The following is a 26,312-nucleotide window of genomic DNA, read 5'->3' on the forward strand; positions in this document are numbered from 1 at the left end:
TTTTTTGTACCTTGGGGGCCTTTTTCTATATAGTACTCTGTAGCACTTTGTGTTCTTTCCTGGGTCTCTGTGGGCTTAGGTGCCTCTGCCTGGGCATGCATGGAGTTCTAATCCACTGTAGTGAGTCTCCATTTCATACTGCAGTGGGAGGGAGCTAGGCTATGCTGCCTCAGTGTGACTCCTAAGCTGATGGGACCCAGTGAAGTGAGGAAGAAGGAACAGTAACCAACTGGAGTCCAGGACAAAAACTTACCTGAAATTTGTCTATTTCTTCGATTCAGCAATTATGGAGTCCTTATCCAATGTCTACCATCCTCTAGAGTTTTAAGCAAGTGGGACATGTCTTTTCATTCATTGACTTTTTAGGGTAACTTTTCAGGATAAGTCTTATGTCACCATGTTGATGATGTTATTCTCTCATCACATTAATTTTTTTTTTTTTTGTATGCTTATGGTGGGGTCTCATTTCATTCTTTATTTAGGCAATTCTTAATTCTTAATTTAGGCAATTCTTAATTTAGGCAATTACCAAAGAGTCTATACTGAGTATAGAAGTTTTGAAAAAATAATTAGTGAATGACAGATTGTATTCAAAATATATTTTCATAGAAAAACTAGCTTTCAGAAAAATAAAATTACCTTTGATTAATATGGGGAAGTGATATCTTAAGAAGAGAAAGCATTACTTCTTCCAGTTATCGTACAGATATGATTTCTGATATCACCATCTATCTACTGAAATCAGAGCTGTAAATATTTTTCTAACAAATTTTAGTTTCATATTGCTACCCATTTCTTGTTGATATTACAGATGATATTTTTCATTCATCCCATGTCAAATATTCAGTTACTATATTCTTCCTTACTTGTACCACTGATTCATCATTCCATCACCTCCTTCGTTAATATGAGTAATATTTCAATTTTCTAACCTTTTAAATTTAATTTGATGTATATGCAAATGCAAGTGTTTTTCGAGTCTTTTTCATTATGCCCACCTCATTCCCATAGTTCTCTGCAGGCATGTCTTCACATGAATGAGCCTTTTTATTGAAGACCCAAAGGACAGTCTTTACATAGATCTGGAATCTTAGGAAGCACATATCTAAGATTAAAATAATGATCAGTGGTTTCCATCAGTGCTTTTTGGGGTTTTATTTGTAGTTCCTTGATGCTGCTTTATTTCTTTTTATTTATGTTCTTTTATAATAATAGTAGGCCATGCTCATTGACCAAAGATTGTAAACTTAGCAAAAACAAAACCAAAAGACCTTAAGCCTCTCTCCAAACATGACCACAATCAACCTTTATGCATTTATCTTTTCAGTCCATGTATAGGATTTTCTCATTTTACTTTTATTGGTTTAAATTATATGATTTTTACTATTTTGTTTATTGTGCTATTTTTATGAACTGTATAGCATAAGTTTAAATTTAACACAGTGTTTTGTAAACCTTTTTTTTACTATTGTGTCAAGTGTCTGTATAATCATTTACATAAATGTTCACTTATATCAGGACACTTGGGTTGTTTAGTAATTTTCACTTCTATACACAATATTTTATATGCAATTATGCATTAAGTTTATCTGTATTTATTATTATTCTTACAGGATACTTTACCAGGAAGAGAGTTACTATCCTTAAGGGCAGAAATGTGTGAAGCACCTTTGATGTTAACTACCTGTTATTTTCTACAGGAAAGTTGCACTGCCATTAGAAATATAGGAAAGTTCCACTTTCATTGAACACTTTAATATTATATACTCATAGTTTGTGGAATGAAAAACAGTATCTTCACTGCTCTAATTTTATTTAGTTGAAAAAGAAATGTCTAACTGCAACATAGAATTTCATTTGGTGGATGGTGCATAGCTTATTTAAGCATTCTTCTGTTGTTTGTCATAGAGATTATTTGTAAATTACCTTTTAGTAATCAGTGCTGTAGTAAATACCCTTTTGCATGCTACTAAATAGTCTTTTATGAACATTTATTAAGGGTAAATAGTGAACAGCCATTACTGTTTCATTTAAGCATAGTCCTATTTCAATTTTTAAGAGTTAGTGCTGAATATTCTTCAAAAAGCTAGAGCAGTTATGCTTCTACCAAAAGTATATAAGAGAACACATTTATTCACATCCTTACCAGTGTTGGATAGTAACACATTTTATTGGTGTTACCTATCTGGTTGGTGAAAATAAGTGTCATGTTTTCATTCTGATTTACATTCACCTAATTATGTAAAAAGTTGTGCATCTTTTCATGTTTAATGCCTCCCAACCTCTGACCACATGAATTGTGAGGTAAGAATTACTGATATGTTTGCCAATTTTTTTTTTGGTTCTTTGCATTTCTGTTATGAATTCATCATATATCCAAAATATTGATCCTTTTCTGCCCTATGTTTTCTCATTCTTTAGAATGTTTTTAACATTGCTTATATTTTTTAATAGTCACCCATTTTCAAGTTTTATCTTTATGGCCTATAGAATTTTGTATCTTAAGGAGACATCATCTTCCCCAAGATTTAAATCTTTGATGTTTTTTTCACTATCATAATATTTAATACTGATATTTGAATACTATTATAACTAAATTTTAATTTCAACTCATTTCTGGATATTATTTTATGTAAATAATGATATGCATTTATTTCTCTTATTTGATAGCAGATTACCTCATTGCAACATATTATATAGTCGATACTTTTTTATACTGATGTGAAATACTGCCTTTATTATGTTATTAATTTTCCATGTAAAGCACAGGTCCGTCTCTGAAATCTTTATTTTGTTCCACTAGTGTATTTCTGTATTGGTAAAACAACTGCTACACTGTTAAAATTTATAGCAGTACAGTTTACTCTACTATATGTGTATATGCAGAGTATTTTTGAAAGACATATATATATATATATATATATATATATATATATATATATTACTGTATAAAGCTGGGATAGTTATATTAAGGAAAATAACATCTAATAGTTTTTATTTGTCCTTGTTCCCTAGAACAAAACATATTGTATGGGTAATATATTCACATGACTAAAAGTATGTTTCCTGTAGATAAATGTAATGGTATCGCTCTCTCACCCCTATCTTTCATCGGCACAGTTTCTACATGCTGCCCTCTTAGAATGCTACTCTCATCCTCAATATAACTACTCTTCTTTTGATATTTTCTCTTTTCTTGGTTAAAGGTTAAAGAGGGTTGATTTGATTCATCATATTCTCCATTTCGCAGCATACCATAATTATTAGTATGTGCTTGATCCCGCTCTTTTTGAATTAATTTATTCCCTTTTATCCCCATTATCCACTTCAATTCCCTAATGTAATGTGCTTAATGTGTCCTTTGCTTTATATTGTTCTTGTAAAATGGATATTGTTGCTTTGCTTGCATTCTTTGTTGAGACAAATGGCCATATGTTATCTGTCTCATATTGTGTATTACTTTCCTTCTCCAAACAAACTATAAGACATATTCATCTTGTTCCATGTAAAATGAGCTATGGCTTTATAATTATTCATAGGACCCTATGATGTGGTTTACTGTATTTTACTTAATCACTACCTTAATGTAGATATTCAATTGTCTTCTTGTTCCAGAAATAGAATTGGTGAGTCCTAAGGCATGCACACACTTATACTTAATTTATTTGAGTAATTTCAGTTTGCTTCACTTCCATCAGTAGTTCTTGAGCTACCTTAAAACCCAGCTCCCCCAAATACTTGGTATTATCCAGCTTTCTGATGACTACCAATCTAAAAGATATAAATTATTATACTAATTTGCACTTCTCAGTTTGAGCATTTTTTAATATGATTAACTGTATGTGTTTCTTCTTCTGTAAATTCCCTGTCATTTGCCAATTTTTTAAGTGGGCTTCCTGTCTTCTTTCCTTGTTGTTTTGTTAATTTAGTAAGATTTCTTTGCATATTCTAAATAATATTGCCTTGTTGCTTTAGACATTCCAAGACATTTACTCAACTTCTGTCTCTCTGTTAACTTTGGCCATGGTCTGATTGAACAAAAATTGTTCTGGGTTTTTTAGCTTATTTAGTTTTGCTTCATTCAAAAAAAAAATATTATTTTCTCCCCTTCTATGTTAAAAAGGTATCCTTGTACCGACATTACAGATTTATTTAAAGTCCACTTTGAAATTGGTGTTAGAGATCAATATTATTATTTTCTATAAAGGAAAACTATTTTCCCAAGACCACTTGCTTAAAAATATAATAAATCTGTACTTACCTTTACTTACAGTACATATTTTATTTTATAACAAATGCCCATATATTCTTGGTTGTAGCCTTTCATTTGATTTTGTAAGTCTATTTGTCTGACTTTAGAGCAATATATACTGTTTCTATTAATTTGATCATGTAAATGTGTTCATTTCTAGGTAGCAGTTTTTTCTTACTATTTTTTTTCTTTTTGAGTGAGTTTTTTCTATTGATTTATAATTTTGATTAAATTAATTTTAATTTTTCCAAAAAATAAACTAAAATATTGGATGAGATTATATTATATTAATAGATTAGTTGCATAAAATTGATATCAATATCACCTTAACTCATCTCAGCTAAAAGCATGGGATATTTGCCCATTTATTCAGGGCATATTCTGTGCACTTCAGTATAATTTCAATTTTTCATAAAGGTCTTCTGTATTCTTACTAAATTAATTCTTAGAAACATTGTATATTTTTGTTGCTATCTTGAATGTTCTCAGTTATCAGTACTAGCAGTAGCAATAGCAGTACTATGTTTGCAGTTATCACTTTTTTAGAAAATAGTCTACCAAAGTCATTGGGTGTTTGCCAATGTCATAGTTTAAAAAAAGTAACTCAATACAATTTTATGTTGCTTTTTTCAGTTCTATGTAAGATTGAGAACTTTCTGTATATATATATATTTTTAAATTTTTTATTAATTAAAAAAAAATTACAAGAAACAAACATTCCCAACACATACACTCAGCAATTCACAATATCATCACATAGTTGCATATTCATCATTGTGATCATTTCCCAGAACATTAGCATCAATTCAGAAAAAGAAATAAAAAGACAACAGAAAAACAGAACAAACAGAAAAAAAAAATTTTACAGGCCATACCCCTTACTAACCCCTTTCATTGATCACTAGCATTTCAAACTAAATCTATTTTAACATTTGTTCCCCTTATTATTTATTTTTATTCCATATGTTCCTCTCATCTGTTGACAAGGTAAATAAAAGAAGCATCAGACGCAAGGTTTTCACAATCACACAGTCATGTAATCACAATCTTATAAGGCCTGGACCTAGTAGTTAAAAAGCAAAGCAAAATGTAGGAAAAACTGAAGCAATATATTTACAGAATCAAAATACAATGGTTGCCTGAAAAATCAAGGATCCATGACTGAAAACTAAAAGCATGATGGAGAACAGTTACTTTTTCCTTTACTTATTTTACTGAATATATCTTTTAGAAAATGTGTTTATATCTTTTGCCTATTTTTCTAATGGGAAATTGGTCTCATTTTAAATCAATTTGGCGGGACTCTGTATAATCAAATAATTCCTTTCCACTTGTAAGAGTTATTTTAAGCTGTTTGTAATTGATATTTCGACTGTACTTTGTTAACATCTTATTTTTATCATGCAGAGATTTTTTTAAATGTCTTCAAAGTGTCAATCTTTTATGACTTTTAGATTTTGAGTCTTGTCTAGAAAGCCTTTTCCTGCTCCAAGTTTATAAAAGAGTGTTTATATTTTTATTTGATACTTTACGTTTCAATGTTCTACATTGACATCTTCAATAAATTTTAAGTTTCGTAAATGATCTATTGCTGCATAAAACCATGCCAAAAGTTTGTGCCATGAAACAATAATGATTTTTATTTCTCACAGTTCTGTGTGTTTCTAGAAATTTATTTGGCTGGTTTCACTTGGGCTCACATTTGGGGTTGTATTCAGCCAGACTGATAGCTTTTGGCTGGGCTCATCAAGGATGCCTGGCATGGGTGGGTCTCTACTTCAAGGTGGCTTTGTCAACAATAAAAAAGGAAGCTTCCTCAAATGGTGACCACAAGGCACAAATAATCAGGCCTCTGTTTACAGCAAATTTGCTGATGTCCCATCGGCCAAAACAAATCGAATGAACAAATTCAGGGTCAATGTCACAGGAATCTATTCAAAAGCACAGATACTGGGAGTGGGGTTTATTGAGGACCATTATTGTAACAATCTCTTGCATAAGATATTGATCCAACTGTCCTTGTTTCTTCGGGTGGCTATTGACTTCTTCCCACTTTTTATTAAATAGGTCTTTGTTTCCCATGGATTGGAAATATCACTTATAGCTCATATGCAATGTGGTCTTCATGTGGATAGTCTCTTTATTTCATTGGTCTTCTCTCTATTCATTTATAAGTTATGCACTCTTTCAATTACTGAGCTTTTATATTATATATATATATACAGAAGGAGGAATCTCCCACAATTTTTTCCAGAATATATTGGATATCTTTATGTGTTTCGTTTCTGTAAATTTTAAAGTCAAATTTTCAATAAAACACTACTGATATTATTACCTTATTTTTTAGTAAGTGAGTTTTAACATTTAAAAAAAGAGTATGGCATGCTTTTCTACTTGAATTTTTTTCTTCTCTTTCATTTTCACTGTGACATTGAAAACATTGTTTCTTCTTAAATCTATTCATAGTTATTTGACCATTTTAATTGCTACAATTAATAGGTCCTTTCCTTCTATTATATCTTCTAATTGGTTTTCATTAGTATGGATAATACTTATTAGTTACTAAATATTCATTTTGTACCCTCCAAAATTCCGAATTATTTTACTTTAATAATAGGTTTTCAGCTGACTGTCTAGTGTTTAACACTATCCAATCATATCATCTTTAAAGATGGAGAGCGTTATTTTTCCTTAACAAATTCTAACCTGTTAAGGTCTTCATTTTTTACAATTGTATTGACTGGTAATTTTTTTTCATTATTAAAATATATTTGATAAGCATTGACCTGAAGAGTTTGTTCACTTTGAAGTTTTCAGAATACCTGAAAACTGTTATCCATTTAAATACTGTCATCCATTTAAATCTCCTCATGATTCTCCTCTTGTCCCTGCCTTAAAATTTAATATCTACAAACAAGTTATTTCTCTGTATATCAAAGAATGCTTAAATAAATCTAACTTTTAATTTAAAAGTCCAAGTAAAGCATGGGAGCACAAAGGCTAAAGTACTTATAATTTAGAAATAAATATAGAATAAATAAATTTAGAAATAAATATAGAACAACCCAAAAGCAAAACAGAACCTTGCTTTCTCTTTGCCTTCACCCTTATATACCCAAGAACACAAAAACACACATTCTGAAATATTTTTTTATGAATAAATATCTAAACATATATTACAAACTCTTAACCTGCTAACAATAATTACTTATGCAGCTTTAGTCTTTTCTGAAGAAAATATAAAAGGTACTGAGAAAATGATAATTAATAACTCATATCACTACATGATAATTAAAAATGTGTGTATTTTACCAGTGATTAAAATTTGAGTAATCTAAAAATTTTACCAGAGGTAAGAAAATACAATTTAAAGAAGTATTCATGTCAGGCACAAACTCGAAAATTTTCCTTCTCTCAATTTGCAAAATTATCCTTTTTTTTCTTAGCCCAGGAAAACTGTACCTGCTCCTTTCCATATGGGAAATATTTTCTTTGGGTGTTTTCCACTTGTCTCCATCTTACTCCCTGACCCAGAAAACTGGCCATTATGGCTCTGTTTGGTTTTGGTCAATGGGAAGACCAACTAGAGATTGAAGGAAAATGAGATCAAAGTCTGTATCCCAAACCCTCTAATCCCTCTGCTGCCTTGTAGGAGGCTACCTCTACTCTTTAGATCAGAGCACACACTTCCTCATAAGGCACTTCTGTCCCCTGACATTTTCCTTGGAGGACCTAACAGTGGTAATGGATTTACTGTTACTCTCTCCACTGTGCTATCCCTTATGTCAAGTTATACACCACTGTAAATACTCTTTTTATTGCACCCTCATTGATTTATCCTAATTAGAATGTGTCCTTTGATATAAATTCTCTCTTCATATGAAAACTTAGCATTGTGAAAATTTTAATCAGAAGCTTCTCTAGTAGAAGTAAGGATGTAGCTACAACCATCTCTTCACCCATCATTGAGGAGTTTCCCTAAACACTCTTTGTGTATCAGGGCATATTATTATGAACACCCCCCTGCACAACTGCAGTTACCTTGAGATAGGAGCCATTTACTTTCTCTTCATTTCTATTATAACATTTTATGTGGTCTATTGCACATAGTAGACTATGAATAATTATTGGATTTGTGCATATATTATCTAGAACCCAACTCAGGTAGAACCTGATCATTCCTAGGTCCCCCACCATCACTAGTGTTTCTGTCCTGCAGGTAGAAAATGAATATTTCCATAATGCTTTCTGATTGATTAATAGATTTTAATTTGTTCCTGCTTTTGTCTCCCACTTCCACACCTGTGCTCATAAATTGTTTCTCACTCTTATAAATGCTTACTCCATGTTCTAGTTTGCTAGCTGCTGGAATGCAATATACCAGAAATGGAATGGCTTTTAAAAAGGAGAATTTAATGAGTTGCTAGTTTACAGTTCTAAGACCCAGAAAATGTCCCAATTAAAACAAGTCTATAGAAATGTTCAATCTAAGGCATCCATCCAGGGAAAGATACCTTGGTTCAAGAAGGCTGATGAAGTTTAGGGTTTCTCTCTCAAGTGGAAAGGCACGTGGTAAACACAGTCAGGGCTTCACTCTCATCTGGAAGGGCACATGGCCAGCATGGCGTCATCTGCTAGCTTTCTCTCCTGGCTTCCGGTTTCATGAAGCTCCCCAGGAGGCGTTTTCCTTCTTCATCTCCAAAGGTCACTGGCTTGTGGGCTCTCTGCTCTCATGGCTATGTTGTTCTTCTCTGCTCTCTCTGAATCTCGATTTCTCCAAAATGTTTCCTCTTTTATAGGACTCCAGTAAACTAATCAAGATGCACCCAAATGGGTGGAGACATGTCGTCACCTAATCCAGTTTAACAACCATTCTTGACTAAATCACATCATTCAGGGAGACAATCCAATCACAGTTTCAAACATACAGTATTGAACAGGGATTATTCTACGTTTATGAAATGGCATTTTGGTTAAAACATGGATTTTCTAGGGGGCATACATCCTTTCAAACCAGCACACTCCATTTCCTCTTCATCAACTCTGACCCATATATCAGCTTCCACACAAAATATACGGAGAAGAATAGGTGAGATCAGGGATCATATTCTTTTCAGATTTTCACATACATTTCCGAAAACCAACTTGGAAGGAACAACCAATATTTTAAAATGCCATTTTAAGGTATAGTTGTCAGCTTTGCATCCTAATCACTTGAGCTCTTCAAAAAGAGATGGAGGGATTTAATGTTTAAGAATCAGTCATAGAATATATAGTGTGCAAAGAATTCTTAATTAATACATCCCAGTCACTCACAACAAGTGAAAGACTGTAGATTACTATATTGATTCTATGAAGCAATTAGTCATCCTTAATATATTACAGTTAAACTATGCAGCTATTTCTGTTTTCCTTAGCAAAAGCAGGCTCCCTACCTTTCAGAACAATATACCAAAGAAGGAAGAAAACAAAATTGGTTAATTTCAGAGACAGTTTCTACTATTATTTTAAGGAAAAGGAATTCTTCTCAAAATGGATGTAGGAAAAGAACTAATGTAGCTAAAATCTTTAATGTAGCATTTCTATGATGTACTTAAAAAGTCAAGGTAGGAAGGCATCTTGTGGTTTATTTTTGCTTTTTTAAAAACTATGTTTTGAAAACAGAAAACTTCTAAGTACTATCATTTCTCAAACACATCTAAGCACTAAACTGCTCAGAAACTGACCTTGCTCTAGTTATAAATCTTTACTAAGTGTGGCAATTCTTTTTCTCTGTGCTTCCCCTCACTCAAATATGAATGTGAACACTATTTGTGAACAGGTATGTTTTACTGTGCTATTTATGTGAAGTTCAGAAAGAAATCGGAGCCTTTGTACTTGAGTAGAAACAGCGTTCAATCTTTTCTTACAAGGGTCAGTCTGGGATAATAGAAAACAACTAGGTATAAAGGAATTCATAAGCCAGTGAATGATGGTTCATGTCAGATGTATGACTTGCATCCATGAAAACTTTGTGTCAGCTGTAATGCAATGGCAGATATCATTGAAACAGCAAATTCTTTGTGGAGATTTATATATTTATGATAAAGAGAGGGCAATGATGATTTTAGTATCTTCTTATCTGCCAGTTGGAAAACAAGGTACTTAAAACCCTATTAGAAATACAATGTGATAATAATCCTGTCCATTATTATTTATGAAATACTAACTGCTTGACCATATGCTTTAGATGTATGTTTTTCACAAGTGAAATCTCATTACGATTGATTCTTAAGACTTTTGAAATAGCTTTGGTCTGGAATTTTATTTCAAGGAATATCGATTAAAAAATTACAACAGCAGGACAGGCAGTGGTGGCTCAGTGGCAGAGTTCTCACCTGCCATGTCGGAGACCCAGGTTCGATTTCCGGTGGCTGCCCATGCAAACAAGATACAAAAAAAATTACTACATCAGAAAATCTTTGAGAAAGTCTTGTGTTTTAGATGTGCTTTGCAGTAGTGGTAGCTTTAATAACAGGATATAGTATCAGGCAAATCTAGTGCTGACGTTGCTACTTTTTATTTGCATACATTTGGTAGAGACAAGAGGGAACAGATATTTCTATTCAATACTTTCCATTTGCATCCATTGATACGTATGAAAAGAAGACTTGTTTTGAAACCTCGGAAGGTACAGATGGTAGCTTGAAGAAGGATATGGAAAGGATGTAACTGCCCTATTCCCAGCTACTAAAATGGGGATTAAACCTTGGTGCTTAAATATTAAATGTCAGCAAGAAGAACTATTCAGGTGAGAAGTTATGAGGACTCTGAGACAGGCAGTGCTAATTTAAGAACCAGCAGACAAAGAATGATTATTCTCCAAATGCAGCGGAGTTCATTTATTCCAACTATGGGGGTTTCAGTGTCCATGTAAGAGCGCTGTTCTTCGAATTGATCATTGCAAATTTAAATGGGGCATTAATTGCAATTATGAGAATCTGACAGTGGTATCTTAGCAGATAAATTTTGGAAGCCTCATGGGAGAGGAACAGCATAGCAGATGTCATGGGGTGACTGCTTTGTATGATTCTGTGACCAGTCCCATTTGGGGACTGCCTGAGTAAAATACCTACGGAAACCATTCAATGCTTAATTGTAAGAGATAAAGCCTGGCTTTGTGGGACATGGAGATCTTCAGGCACTTACCTCTTATCAGGCTTCATGGTGTCTCAACCATCCCTCTTTCTAAATATCGGTTCCTTTCTTGTCTCTGCCGAAGAGCCTCCTTTTCTTCAAGGTTCTTCAAATGCCATGAGATAACCTCTGACTGTATTTCCCCATACCCTTAGATATCAGGGTCCCAAAGTCAGTGAAAATTTTTCCATGATTTTAGCAAAAATTCCGAGGAAGCCAAGTAAGTATTTTGAATTTTCTCTTTGCTGTAGAGAGCAGAGATACCCTGTGCAGTGAGGACACCTGGGCCAAGCCCTCGACAGGAGCTGACACACCATCTTTTAAAAAAGTGGAAGTGAGCTCACTGGTCTTCATTCTTAACAAGCAGCAGTTTCAGTGATAAGATCAGGTGTGGAGTAGGAGAACATATGTTAGTACATGTGAAAGTGAGAATAAAAACTTGAATTTCTATTGTGAAGTGTGCTGCCTTTTGTGTTTGTGAATGGGTAACAGTGCATTATTGGGATGCTAACCACAAAGGAGAATTGATAACTATTTGATTTTGCTTTTCTCCAGCCATAGATTATCATAATAACCTGTTATCCTGCAGGGAATATTTTATGTAATTCATAGAGGGAAAATGAGACTACTTAAGGTATAAAGCAATAATTTCTATTTAGTGAGAGCCTACTGAAAGGCTATTAATATACACATATTAACTCTCAGCTTCATAGCAAGGTGGTACTTTTACCCTCTTTCTGCTGATGAGGAAACTGAAACCCATAGAAGTTAAAAGCCCTCTGTAGGGTCACATCTCTACTATATTGAAAACTGAATCATGAAACTAAGCTAGGCTGGATTAAAAGTCCTTACTTCAGCCAAAACAACACAGTCTCTGTGTATTAATTATTTCAGGAACTCACCTCCAATCAGAAAAACAACCATGAACCTTAAACCTTTTGGTAAACTTTATAATAAGTTTATATTATTATAAAAAAATATTTGAAAAAAGCAATTTGGAAAAGAAAAAAAATACTCTGACCCTTTTCACCAAATCTAAGAAGCTCACTCAGTACCGTGCTTAGAGGTCCCACTTTTGTAGTTGCATTGATTTCTTATTGAAACAATTTACCTCAAGAGTTAAGTGTGAATGCTCTCATTTCTCATAGTCTTCAAGACCCCATACAGGGGTGCACTGGTGGTTCAGTGGTAGAATGCTCACCTCCATGCGGGAGACCGGGGTTCAATTCCTGGACCATGTACCCACTGACAAATATTAGACAAACTATGATAGGCTTAGTATGCGGCAGGATTTTATTATACTAAGCAGGCATGAAAGTTGAGAGCCTTGTAAATATTAATCAGAGACTAATGAACAGTGGAAGACTTCTGAATATCAATCTGTCTAGGGGGAAATTTTGAATTAGAGACACCACTTCCTACCCAATAAATCAGTGGTGAAAAATTGAAGGCATTCTCATGCATCTACTATGTAACTAGATCTTTAGTCTTCAAGGAGCAGACAGAGTGGGTGTCAAGAGAGATGTAATTTTAGTAATTTTAACACCTCACACAGAGCTTCTGCAGTTGTAACCAGACCTTTTTTTAATTTTTTTTATTACCTCTAAAAGGCTCTGGATTGTATTGAAGAAAGCCGGAACGCATTCTTTAATATCAGATTTAAATAGTTCAGGACTAGTTACTAGAGAGAGCTTTTTCTCATCCTTCTTTATTAACATTCAAAAGTATAATTAACCAAAGGATCTAGAAGACACAAGGTTAAGAGAAGAGCTGAAATGCCAAAAAATGATTGGCTATTGCTTTCATGACATGTGTCTATTGTTATATTTACTTCTCAGCACGTGTATACTGTATAACAGGAAAAAAGACAATACCTGTCATCATGATTACATAAATAATATCAGAAAAAGTCATAAGTATTTACAGCTACACACCTACTGCATCCTAGTGATTTCCATCAACAGAAAAGCATTTCTTTACATTAGTTGAAGTTAATTATTAAGACAAGCCTGATGGTGATACTTACAATTTTTATATACTTTTGAGGCTGACACATAAAAACAATGGACTCAGTTGACAGTTTTAGTTTGTGTTATTATTTTTTTTATTCTTTAGTGTTCAAATTGTATTTAAAACCTGCAACATGTCTCTGAATCAAATATATATAAATATTTTTTCTTTGCCTGGGCAGGCACACCAGGAATCGAACCTGGTCTCAGGCATGGCAGGCAAAAACTCTGCCTCTGAGCCACTGTCACACTGCCCTAATCAAGCATTATATTTTAAAGGGAATATTTAAAAGTGATTGTTAACACTATGAACATTTCTTCCAATCATCATAATCAGAACTAAAATTTTATCCTGAATAATTATGACATGAACTGTGATTACCAAAAGGACACAAACACAGGTGTTAAAGACTTAAGAAAAGATGAAGACACAGGAAATAAGCCAGAAATGGTGGATGTTAATTTAAGATACTCTCAAAGTGTTACTTACAAAATTATTATGTTATGCCACCTCAAAGGTATCTATGGAAAAATAAATCAATAGGTAAAAATACAGCAGAATAGAAATGTTAACATACAGCCCCAAAAGCATGGTATTTATACTTCAATCACTAACAGTTTTAAAATTTTGATCACTCATAATTTTTAACTCATTGAAGGCAGGGAGGGCTATATTGTTTTCCAATATATTCCAGTGCTTTGTATTATTAGTAGATGATCAATAAATTTAGTAAAAGATCTTTAAATCAGTAGCTGAAATTTCAGTTATTTTTTTTTGGAAAAGAAGTCATACTCTCTCCAATGACATCCGTAATATTTACACAAATATCCAAATATAGTTAAAATTATAATATTGTTTCTAGATAGATGTAATACAGTGAAATGGAAGCAGTTACAATATTTAAACATACTATATATCACCCAGGAATGCCAATCTTGTCTTAAATCATTTGCATCTATTTTAGTAAAATATCTGTGCTTATGTACCCTCTGCCTCCCACAGTTAGAATTCAAGGCTAATTTTTTAGAATATTTCTTTTTTCTGTGATATTAAGGGTATGAGTTTATATTTTGAGCTAGACATATTTGTACTTGAATTTTTAAGAAAAAATTACCCTGAATGTACCACATTTCCTCCATATGTGTAAAAAAGGTAATTTTTTATGTAAATAAAGCATTCTGTGATAATTAGCATGCAAAAAACAATCCACACAAATGAATAACACATTTGGCTCTCTTTAGGGGCTTTTTGTTTATTTGCTTTACTTTGCTTTGTCTTAATATTCAGAATAAGGTCATTTTATTTTTCATTTGTGAGCGCAGTCAATGGAGTAATATATCTCTGGTCCTTATATTTATGGAGCTGTTGGAATTTATTGGAAGGTACTTTAATCAATATTGCCAACATAAACCATAACAAAAGTTCTTCACAATTTTATTGACCAATAAATAATTTGGAGATAATTTTGCTCATTAGAGCCTCTCTCATTTTCTCTTATTTGATTTACTTATTTTTGCTATGAAATCATTGGTACTACAGGCCAAGATTTCAAAATATAATTATACATTATAAATAAAAAAATATTTATGCCTGCAACAGGGACTTTTGTTAACTTGCAGTCAGTATTTAGGACAAATGCTTTGAAAACTACTGAAGTAGTTAAAGAACCCAATGAAATAAATTTAAAAACCCAAATGTTTATATTTAACTTGGCTTTAATAGAAGAATGCTACAAATTCTGGAAGTCCTTCATTGTTCAATATAAGATAATGAAACCAGTGCAGGTATAGCATTAAAAATGATAACATAATAAGCATGACTAGCTTGAAAAATGTCACATGTCTATAAAAATAACAATACTATAAAAGCTAAAATCATAAAGGTAGATATCAAGGTGATTCTAAAATGTAATAAATAGCCTAATAGTTCTATGTCAATAAAAAGTCTGCAATAGCTAAGGTAGTCTGATGCAAATTAAAATGAGAAAGGTTTGAATAGTTATGTAAATATCAATGAGTCATTAGTCTGATGGTCTAAAGATAATATTAAAAGTAAATGAAGCAAAAAAAAAGTAAATGAAGCAAGTGAAATAGATATTCAAACCTTTTATCCTTGCTAGATTTAGAAGCAGATAACTAAGCTTATTCTATATCACATGGTTTAGAAACCTACAAAATAGAATTTACTTTTTCTTCTTCCATCTTAAGAGCAAAATGTGTCATTCACAATTAACTAGATAAATTACTTTTAATTATTCTGCTCTTTATACCATGAATTATAATTGTTTGGGAATGATGAAAGAATCACCTGGCGAGAAGAAGAGGACCAGCACAATTTAAAGCTCCATTCTAACCTGATTGTGACACACAGTGAGGCATAGCCTGGCAATTACTCCTTCATCTTCCCACCTGTTCCCCCCTTTCCACAATGCATTTTCTCACAATAATCCTTCTCTAGTTTCCTGTCTAACATTGGCTTCCATCTTTTCAGGTTTGGATTTATTCTTCATAAAGATGAAGCCGCACTACAAAAAATCGATCTTGAGACCATGTCATACATCAAGACAATTAGCTTGAAGGACTATAAGTGCATCCCTCAGTCACTGGCATATACACACCTGGGAGGATATTACTTCGTCGGCTGCGGAGCTGACAGCACTGGAGCCATCCCACCACAGCTCATCGTGGACGGTGTCACTGACTCGGTCATCGGGCCCAACAGGGACATAACGGGCACTCCATACGTCTCCCCTGATGGACGCTATCTTGTCAGCATTAACGACGTGAAAGGGCTCGTGAGGGTGCAGTCCATTTCCATCAGAGGAGAGATCCAGGACGCTTTTGATATTCACACAAATTTGCACATATCGGATGTGGCGTTCCAACCGTCCTTCACGGAAGCCCACCAATACAATATCTACGGCAGTTCAAGCACGCAAACTGACGTGCTCTTTGTGGAGCTCTCCTCTGGAAAGGTGAAGATGATAAAGAGCCTTAAGGAACCGCTCAAGGCAGAAGGATGGCCTTGGAACCGGAAGAATAGGCAAATCCAGGACAGCGGCTTGTTTGGTCAATACCTGATGACACCTTCCAAGAACTCGCTCTTTATACTGGACGGACGACTCAATAAGTTAAATTGTGAGATCACTGAAGTCGAGAAAGGAAATACAGTCATCTGGGTTGGAGATGCTTAGGAGCCCTATTAGATAATTATTGAACGAAGCGTTTTACAGATCATTGCACTTAACCTATTGTTTGAATTTACAGCTTAACTTTTCAGATTTATAACCTAGCTGGACATAAGTTATTTGGTTGGCCCGAATAAGTTAGAATGATCTTTTTTTTTTTTTTTTTTTTTGGCACAGACATGCACAAGTAGTAGTATCGATTGAATAGAAATTATTAAACACAATATTTAATGGGAAATTGCATTGATCACAACAATCAAATCATTAGTTATGTTTTAAGCCACTAAAATAAGATTTTAAATAATTTGAAAAATAGCTAAACTGCAGGGAATTTCAGATGACTTAAGCACCATTTCATTTCGAGGGTAGTTTGTTCATTTTTTTTCTCCATCCTTTTTGGTATGCTTAAAGCAAAATAAAAGGTGTTGTGGAACCTTAAAATTCTTAATTCTAAATATTCTGTCCTATCCACTGTTTATAATCTTTTGTGCCTTGAAGGGAATGTCACATAGTAAACAGAAGGCTAGAAGCTGCATACTGAACACCATCATAACTATAAATTGCTTGTCATTGAAAGAGAATATTTGACATCATTTGTACCAAATTCTGCCTTCAGTTATTTGTTTAACCCTCAAAGAAATGCCATTTGAAGGCATAGATTGGCCTTAGGTTGTATACAGGTGACAAACTCTATTTGACTGTAGAATCTGCAGCCTGCGATGGGAAACGGGAGGATGGTAGGAAAAATAATCACGATAAAAATCTTTGCTCAGTTTGCTTTCAGTCACTAGAGTGCATTACATTTCTAATGCAGGTTTTCTGGGATGTCAACTGCTTAAAATGTTTATTATTAGCAGAATAGATTCTCTTTCTTTCATATACCCCAGGGTTGCATCAACAGGACATTTCAGGACTAAAAAGAAGCATCACTTGTGTCTGCTTTGAATAAGCCACAGTAAGGAAATTGACCCCAGGGAGAACAATCTAGCGAAAGAACTGACAAAGACTTCATAATTTAAGAGAATTAATAATGAAGGTTTGGAATAAAGGTAGCCTTTAGTGCATAAAGATGTACTTTCCATTCATTGCCTTTGCTATTTAAATATGACCCAACAAAGAACTTCATTCCTTAACAATTTTCCTAAGACTTCTTCTCAAGTTCTATATAATCCTTAAATGATCTTCTCACTGTTTGCTATAACCTGTTATCTGACAAATCCTTATTTCAGACATAGCATAAAAGTACAATTTATTGCTGCTTTGTATTTTTTTTTCTAAAGGGAAAAGAAAAGGAAACACAAGTAGAAATAGATTAAAACTAGAGTGTTGGCTTATTGAACTAAGCAGATAAATATCCAGGCTTAAAGTAATAAATTTCACATTTTGAGAATTTTTGAAAAAAATTTTGTTTTATGTTGCTAAAAATAAGATGAATGGCTGTTGAAATGACCTCCAATTACTGAAGGCAATCCAATAAAGTCTTTTTTAAATACGAATTTTATTCCAGTTTACATTATGTAAAACTGCTTAGAAAACTGAAATTTTATAGTGTGTAATATGTTATTTGTATATAGCATCCTGGGCTGTGTGACACAGTAGATTTCTTCTTAGCTTGAGGAAACATTGTGGGAGATAGAGTTAATAAACAACAAAAATCAGCTTATGTTTCCAGTTGTTGAATCTGCTTTCCTTTTAGCAGTTTTTCCCTTGTGAACATGACTCATATAAAATGTCTGTGACTTAATGATTTAATGTAAGTCTGTCTCATACATCCTTCTTTGGTAGCTTACACCATGTGGATGTTCTGTCTGTAGAAATTGCTTGACAAAAGGAGAATAAACCTCTTTCATTATAACCTGTGACAGTTCAGTGTTTTAATGTGTATACCAATGTTTTGTTCCTTGTTTTTTTTTTCTTTTTTTTTATTTCCCTCTACCATTGCTTCAAATATATAGTCCAGTGGTCTGTATTAATTAAAATATAGTTGAAGGAAGAAAATTTGGTTTTGCCTTTTACACCAAATCTAAATTGCAATATATCTTCATTATCTGATGTTTAAAGCAAGGCATATATCCTAACATGTCTACTTCTTTACAAATCCCTTTCTTGTGTATCAAAGGAATACGTATCAGAACAGATTATCAAAAGTAAACTCAAGGGAAAATGCTTTTCTTTCGATGTTCATACGCTATTCACCTAACAAATACTGAGCCACTTTTGTTTTAACATTGTAATAGTTAAAATACTGACATTAGTGACTGTGTAAAGAGCAGATGCAAGATTATCCTATACTTTTTTGAAGTAAGTATTTTTTTCATCAGCCATAGAAAAAAGAATTAGAACTAGCATGCAGGGCATTTTCAATAACTTGTGTACAAACCTGCATTTTTCTATACACTGTCTAATAAAAACATAGAAAATATTGATCTCATCAGTTGAAGTAATACCAAAAGATACTAGAAAATGAGCAAAAGTGTGAGAGCAAAAATTGGAATACGGTGGGTCAGTGAGCAAAACTGCTTGGAAGAAGTATAAAATTTATGTAAGGAAGGAGATATAAAGACACAACCAAGGTAGGTTATGGTGAGATTTTGGAGGGCAAGAAACAGCAATGGAAAACATCTTTAAAAATTCTTATTTTTTTCCCCATGGAATGAAGATTTGACTGAAGGAAAGGGGAATTGGAGGAAGAGATATCCATTAGAAGAGAATTTTTTAAATGTGAGTTTCGGGTGTTTGAGGCATGGCAATTAGGAAGGATTAAAGAGCGGTACCTGCAATAAATATGGTCCATAAAAAGTGATAAAAACTATGGATCTCAAATATGACATCATTGATAGAAATAAGAAATCCATGAAGAAGAAACATATTTGGGTGAGATAATGAAGTTTTAGGTAAAGACAAATTATGTGGAAACTATAGGGAAATGAAACACAGTCCCAGTGAAGTGTCACTGCATTAGCATCCTCCCTTCAGGAGCCATTCCACCTTCAACTTAATTATGCCTATGTAAAGCTGAAGCTCTTTTTTTTTTTTTTTTAATTTTTTAAATTTTTTTTATTAATTAAAGAAAAAAAAGAAATTAACACAACATTTAGAAATCATTCCATTCTACATATGCAATCAGTAATTCTTAACATCATCACATAGATGTGTGACATCATTTCTTAGTGCATTTGCATCGATTTAGGAAAAGAACTAGCAAAACAACAGAAAAAGATAAAGAATGTTAATATAGAGAAAAAATAAAAATAATAATAATAATAAAAAGGAAAAAGAAGAAAAAAAAGACAAACAAACAAACAAACAAAAAAAAAACTATAGCTCAGATGCAGTGAAGCTCTTTTTTAAAATAAAATTCTAATTTATAACCTTACCACCTTCCAGACCCTCACTCAAAAGTTCTTCAGAGAAAGTTATCTTTTACAAGATAATTCTCCTGGATCTTACATTTACCAGTTAAGGTTTTTCCGGCAGAAACACTATGTTTAATTGTATCTGACAACTTATCACATTATGCAGATTTTTAAAGTGAGAAAAATTTGAAGAGCAATACAGCTACTCATAGAAACCGGTACAGCTCTGAAATAAGATGAAAATGTACAACCCGGTGGTACAAGCTAATGAACTCAAGAAGGGTCACTTCTAATGTCACTTGCCCACCTGTCTGCTCTTTAGCCTGTTCTTTTATGAAAGAGTGAAGAGAAAAAAGCGGCACCCATCAAAAGTCCACTTTTAGTCTTCTTACAATCACTAATATCATATACTGCTTTTAGGGAAGCTCATAGGCAAAAATGTGTTCTTAAAGTTTTACTATAAAGATTCTTGTCCTGTTGTCTTAAGTCATGGTAACGTTTCCTACCTTTCCAGGAGAATAGCTTAAACAGCAAACAGAGCAAGAGGATTTTGTTTTTGTTTTTTGTTTGTTTGTTTATTCACATTCAATAAATTACACATATTAAGAAAGGGAAGAGCACTTAGCTTTTCAGTAATAATCAGCAAAGTTTACCTGTCTTTATAATATCTATTAGGTACTACATAACCATTTTATAGTAATTTACAGAATCTGCTGCCTGTGGGGCAATATTTTTTTTAACTTTTTTTATTAATTAAAAAAAATTAACAAATAAAACATTAAGATAACATTCCATTCTACATATACAATCAGTAATTCTTGATATCCTCACATAGGTGCATATTCATCATTTCTTAGAATATTTGCATCAATTTAGAAAAAGAAATAAAAAGACAACAAAAAAAGAAATAAAACGATAATAAAGAAAAAAAAAAGATTATACATACCATACCCCTTACCCCTTGCTTTCATTTACCACTAGCATTTCAAACTAAATTTATTTTAACATTTTTCCCCCTATTATTTTTTTATTCCATATGTTCTACTCTTCTGTTGATACAGTAGCTAAAAGGAGCATCAGACACAAGGTTTTCACATTCACAGAGTCTCATTGTGAAAGCTATATATCATTGTTCAGTCATCATCAAGAAACACGGCTACTGGAACACAGCTCTACATTTTCAGGCAGTTTCCTCCGGCCTCTCCACTTCATCTTGAACAACAAGGTGATATCTACTTAATGCATAAGAATAACCTCCAGGATAACTTCTCGACTCTGTTTGGAATCTCTCAGCCATTGACACTTAGTCTCATTTCACTCTTCCCCCTTTGGTCGAGAAGGTTCTCTCAATCCCTTGATATTAATTCTCAGCTCATTCTAGGGTTTTTCTCAATCCCTTGATGCTGAACTCAGCTCATTCTTGTGGGGCAATATTTTTAAAGTTGTTCTTTGTCTTCTAGCATTAAATAACAATAACATTTTCAAGATTTGGGGGCATGTCTTCAAGTCTCTAATATAAACGTTTAAGTAATAGTATAATTTGGCTGAAATTGAAAACCCACACACTAAAACACCATACATTTTATTTTTTAATACTTGATAGATGTTTTGAAAGATTGTCTTATACACATTTTGCAACTCCTTTTAGAAAAATCACATTTATCACAGTGTTGAAAGACTGTATTGTTGCTTCAATTGAAAACTGCCCATATAATTGAGGTGTATAAATTCTTTTTACATTTCTGTGCAAATTTATACTGTTCTTTTCCACCTATATTCATAAACTTGTCCAAAGTTACAAAGTCCAACTGAATTTTTTATTATAGTCAAGGCAGAAACTCTGCACACACAAACCCATATCACTAATAAAAATAGATAGTCCTTGGATGACTCTTGTACCTGTGTTTACCTGTCTTCTTTCAAACTGGTTTTGCTACCACTAAATCAATTTTATGTCTTTTTTTAGAACTTTCAGCAAAGAATAGCAAAACAATCAGCATTTAATTTTATGAATAAAATACAATTCCTCTCTTCCTTAAGATCAGTAAATATATTTTTAATGTATTATTATAGTTATAAATAGTTATTATAAGATGAGAAAGTTATTATAAGATGAAAAAAGTAAATACATTGATTAAAGATACCACCACATACTATGCTAAGTTTATATGGCTTTGTTGGATTGTTGATAGAAATATGGAATCATTTTATTTTATCAATTTCTGTTCAAATCTATTCTATGCCATGCAATTTTAGATATTTCAGTAGTTCGATGACTCCCTGGGTTTATAATTGTTTTTATTTGTTTTGGAGCATACATAAAAATAGGAATATATCTGGGAGTATTAGAGAATTGGGTTTTAATATTCCATCATATACCATAGGTATTTGGACCGCTTATTAAATATAAACAAGATTAATTAAAAAAAATTCATTAACATATAATATCCTGATATAAGTTGTAGACTGATTTTGGATCACAGAATCTTTGTCATCTACACCCTAAACACAGTGTGCTTTGTAACATAATGCTTAGAATCTATAATGAGAATATGTTTATTGAACTATTTGTGCAACACATACTATAATGGCCAAATATGTAAAAGTATAAACCATAGAGAAAAAAGGAGAAATCAATGAAATACTACAGTAGTGGGTCTTGACTCTGAGACTGTATTCAATTAAGTAAATGTGGATGTGTTACGTATTTATAGGCTGAATAATGTAATACTAAAAGACTAAGCTCTAGTAAAATATATATGCATATGTAAATGTAAAATTAATTCCCTGATAATTTTTCACAATTACTAAAGTGTATTTTAAATCAACTACAAAATAAATTTAATAAAGGAATGGTATAGAAAAGATTTTCAATTAACTGAAATAAAATAAAATGTCAATCACTTAGAAGTAATCCGTATAAATGAAAAAAAGAAGCAACTGCATTTAAGCAAGTATTCACAAGTAACACAAAGAAAAAAAGCCAATTGGCACATGCACAATCTGTAGATACAATCATGAATATGAAACCAATGTACTTCAAATAGAACGTGGATATTGTGATATGCTCTGGATGTAGAAAGTTACAAAAAAAGCCAGCTCTACCCTAGGAAGGAGATAAAAATCATAGCTATATCTGAGTCTATCAGACAGCTGGGGTTGCAAGTAGACAGGACACCAGTAACTATTTCAGTTACAGCAGAGCATAGGAAAAAAGTGATATATGTAAAAACAAAGAAGACAGGTAAAATGATAACAAAGTCATAAAGGAAAATTGTAGGTTAGGGAGCCTCCCACGCTGAAGAAGTTGACAGTCATTCTCAAGATGTTTTCCACAGTCTTCCACCGTAGTTAACCCTCCCCCCCACCCATCCAGCAAACAGGCTGGGAAGGAAAGAGATTTATTTACATTAGCCGGAGGGCAGGGGAAACCCCAAATCTGCCTCACTATAGTAATTTTTCAATTGGTTTTTATACAGGTTAGAGACAGAGAAAGATAATCATCTTGGGTAACAAGTAAGGCATGGGGGTGGCAGGGCCTGGAGACAGATTTTGGACCAATAAGCCATCTGCTCTCCTACTACATGCCTAGTAATAAATTCTTTCTCTCTTTGAAACCCTGGTGTCTCAGGAATTGGTTCTTGAACCAATCCACCGCCTTCGTCGCGTAAGAGACTCGTACTGCTATAGGTGTGGTTTGGAAATCTTGTTCATGGAATGTGTGCAGAGGAGCTGTCCACCACTTTCAGGAACAGGTGTCTCCAGACTGGCTCTCTTCCCATTCTGTGGCAACCTGGAGGCTACATAACGAAGACTGAAGCGTCACAAAAGTAAGGAGTCTTGGGTTTTAAATTGAGCTCAGAGCAGAGCCTTCATTGCCACCTGCATTGAATATAATGTGTGCAAATGGCATTGCCACCTGCATTTGAATATAATGTGTGTAAACAATAAACAGACCGAGTTTTGAGGTTTCAGCAGTTCAATTACCCAGACTAATTCTGAATACTTTCTGTCAATAAAAAGTCAAGGCACCACAAACGAAAAGGATAATGCATTTAATCATACAAAATTTTAAAACTTGTTGAGGAAGGGGCATCATAAACAAAGAGATATATAACAACTGTAAGATATTTGTAACACATTATCAAAGAGCTATTTTCCTTAATTTCAAATGCTTTAATATAAATAAATAAGAAAACAATAGCAATTGAAAGAGAATAGGGAAGAAAAAAATAAGTTTGAGAAAAAAAGAAAAAGACGCAATTGGTCTGTATGGTAGGAAGACTCTTTTTTTTGGCCCACCTGCTCCCCATCTCCTAGTTTTCACAGTCTTCTATGATCCTCATTTTTAGTGTGGGAGGTAACAATGACTTGCTTCTAGTGAATAGAATACTGCAAAGGTGAGAAATGTCACTCCCATGATTACATTACTTTATGTAATACTCCAACTTGGTAGCCAACTTGCTCTAGAGTCTTTCTCTCAGTCCATGCTTGACTTGAGGTCACAATCTGCTACAAATACTGCAGTCACAAGAAAATGAATTCTGTCAAGCGCTACAACAACCTTAGAATCAGACCCTTCCTCAGTGGAGTCTGTAGATGAAAACCCAACCCTGCTGCAACACTAACTGCAGCCTTTCATATTACCCAGTTAAGCTGGACTCCTGATTCATAGAAACTGTGAGAAAATAAATTTGTGTGGTTCTGAGTTGCCAAATTTGTGGTAATCGGTTGCATAACATAAAAACTAATGCATATTCTGGTATTAGAAAGTGGGTTGCTGCTATAACAAACACCAACAACTATGGAAGTAGCTCTGGAACCAGGCAGTGGTTAGAGGCTGGGAGAATTTTGACTAGCCTGACAGAGAGGCCCAAATCACCCTGGAGAGATTGTGAGCAGAAATCTGGAGTTTAAGGATGCTGCCAGTGAATGCCTAAAAATAGGTGAAAAACTGCTATTTGAAACTAGAGGAAGAGTTCTTGTTATTTAGTAGCAGGAAATTTAGGCACATTGTCTCCTACAGCGATGGTAAATGCTGAATTTGAGGGGGTGAAACTGGATATATTAAAGGTTAGGTCCAAACAAACTGTTGAACATGCTACTTGATTTCTTATAGGGGGCAATGTTAAAACACAAGAAGAGAAAGGTAAAGTGAGAGAAGAGTTGTTAAAAAATAATCAAGGATGGATGATTTTTAAAATTTTAATCCTCTCGAGATGTCAAAAGCTACTAAAAATTTCTTCTGAAAGTTGGCATGGAGACTGCTCAGTCTCAGAGTTGAAAAGGTCAGAAGATTGTCACACGATACCTTTCAAGGAATTGAGGTCGTGCTGCTCAGTTCCTCTCTACTAAAGCAGAATATGTCTGGGAAGGCTAAGGGCATTGTCCTCCAGCCATATCAGCAGGGGACAAAGATAGAGAAGGGATGTTCTTGAAAAGATTTATACATGTGGCTTTTGTTTGATTAAAGAAAACCCAGTGAAATCCACTCAAGACGCAGAAAAATAAATATTGTCAGCTTGGACCGAACTAAAGGGAGAGATACAAAATGAAAGAGGTTTTTGAATCTCCAAAATTTTGCTGGCCTGAAGGAAGCTAATAAAACTACTCAGCCATTAGCACAGCTGCTTTTTTTTCTTGAAAAGAAAGGAAGACTTAAGAGGTGAAACCAAGAGCCCAGAAAGAAGATGAGATCAACAAGGGATTATTTGAAGGCCTTCAGATCTAATGAAGGAATTTGCCATGCTTGTGCTGCTGGATTTCAGAACCATCATGGAACAGTGGCTCCTTCATGTCTTCAATTTTCTTCTTTTCAAATGGAATTGTATGTTACTCTCCTGCCCCACTGTTGTATGCTGGATGTGCCAGGGACAGATAACTGGTCTCTTTAGTTTCACAGGTCTATACATGGGGAATGCTGTACTAACCAATTACCCCTTGGAGTCTATAACTGTACCCGAAATAGATGACGAGATTTAGGACACTTAACTGGCACTATAATGTGATGAGACTCTTGGAATATTGGAAGAAGGTAGCTGTCTTTTGCATGTGGAAGGGAGACGAATCATTGGGGGTCAGAAGGCCAGACTGGGGTAGGTACACTTGAAGGTATGCACATCTTTGTATAATATCATCCCCTTAAATGTGGGTGAGGCCCTATGAATTTATTCTATCCATAAAGTATAACAAAGTTGATGAAATTTCACCCCTAGGATTATGATGCTATGTATAACGCAGTCTTGCCGGCAGATTTGCCCCTTAGTCTTTCATTCGTTAGCTTTAAATAAGCAAGTTTCCATGAATCCTATAGCTACAAAGAAATGAATTC

At 33.6% G+C, this 26,312-nt stretch overlaps 1 protein-coding gene across 9 annotated transcripts in view; it reads left to right on the forward strand.

Annotated features, from left to right (window-relative positions):
* Positions 1 to 26,312, forward strand: part of FSTL5 (follistatin like 5) — an 875,733-nt gene that overhangs the window by 840,661 nt on the left and 8,760 nt on the right. For 8 of the 9 annotated variants that reach the window (XM_077139631.1, XM_077139629.1, XM_077139632.1 and 5 more), the window contains one exon: positions 15,929 to 18,478. The exons of the other annotated variant lie outside the window; for it this stretch is intronic. In XM_077139631.1, the coding sequence (XP_076995746.1) occupies positions 15,929 to 16,631 (703 nt within the window). In that variant the 3' untranslated portion in view covers positions 16,632 to 18,478. Of the gene's footprint in view, positions 1 to 15,928; positions 18,479 to 26,312 lie in introns of those variants that run through there. 9 annotated transcript variants of the gene reach the window in all.

Source organism: Tamandua tetradactyla, chromosome 22, assembly GCF_023851605.1.
Source record: "Tamandua tetradactyla isolate mTamTet1 chromosome 22, mTamTet1.pri, whole genome shotgun sequence".
Taxonomy (NCBI): Eukaryota; Metazoa; Chordata; class Mammalia; order Pilosa; family Myrmecophagidae; genus Tamandua; species Tamandua tetradactyla.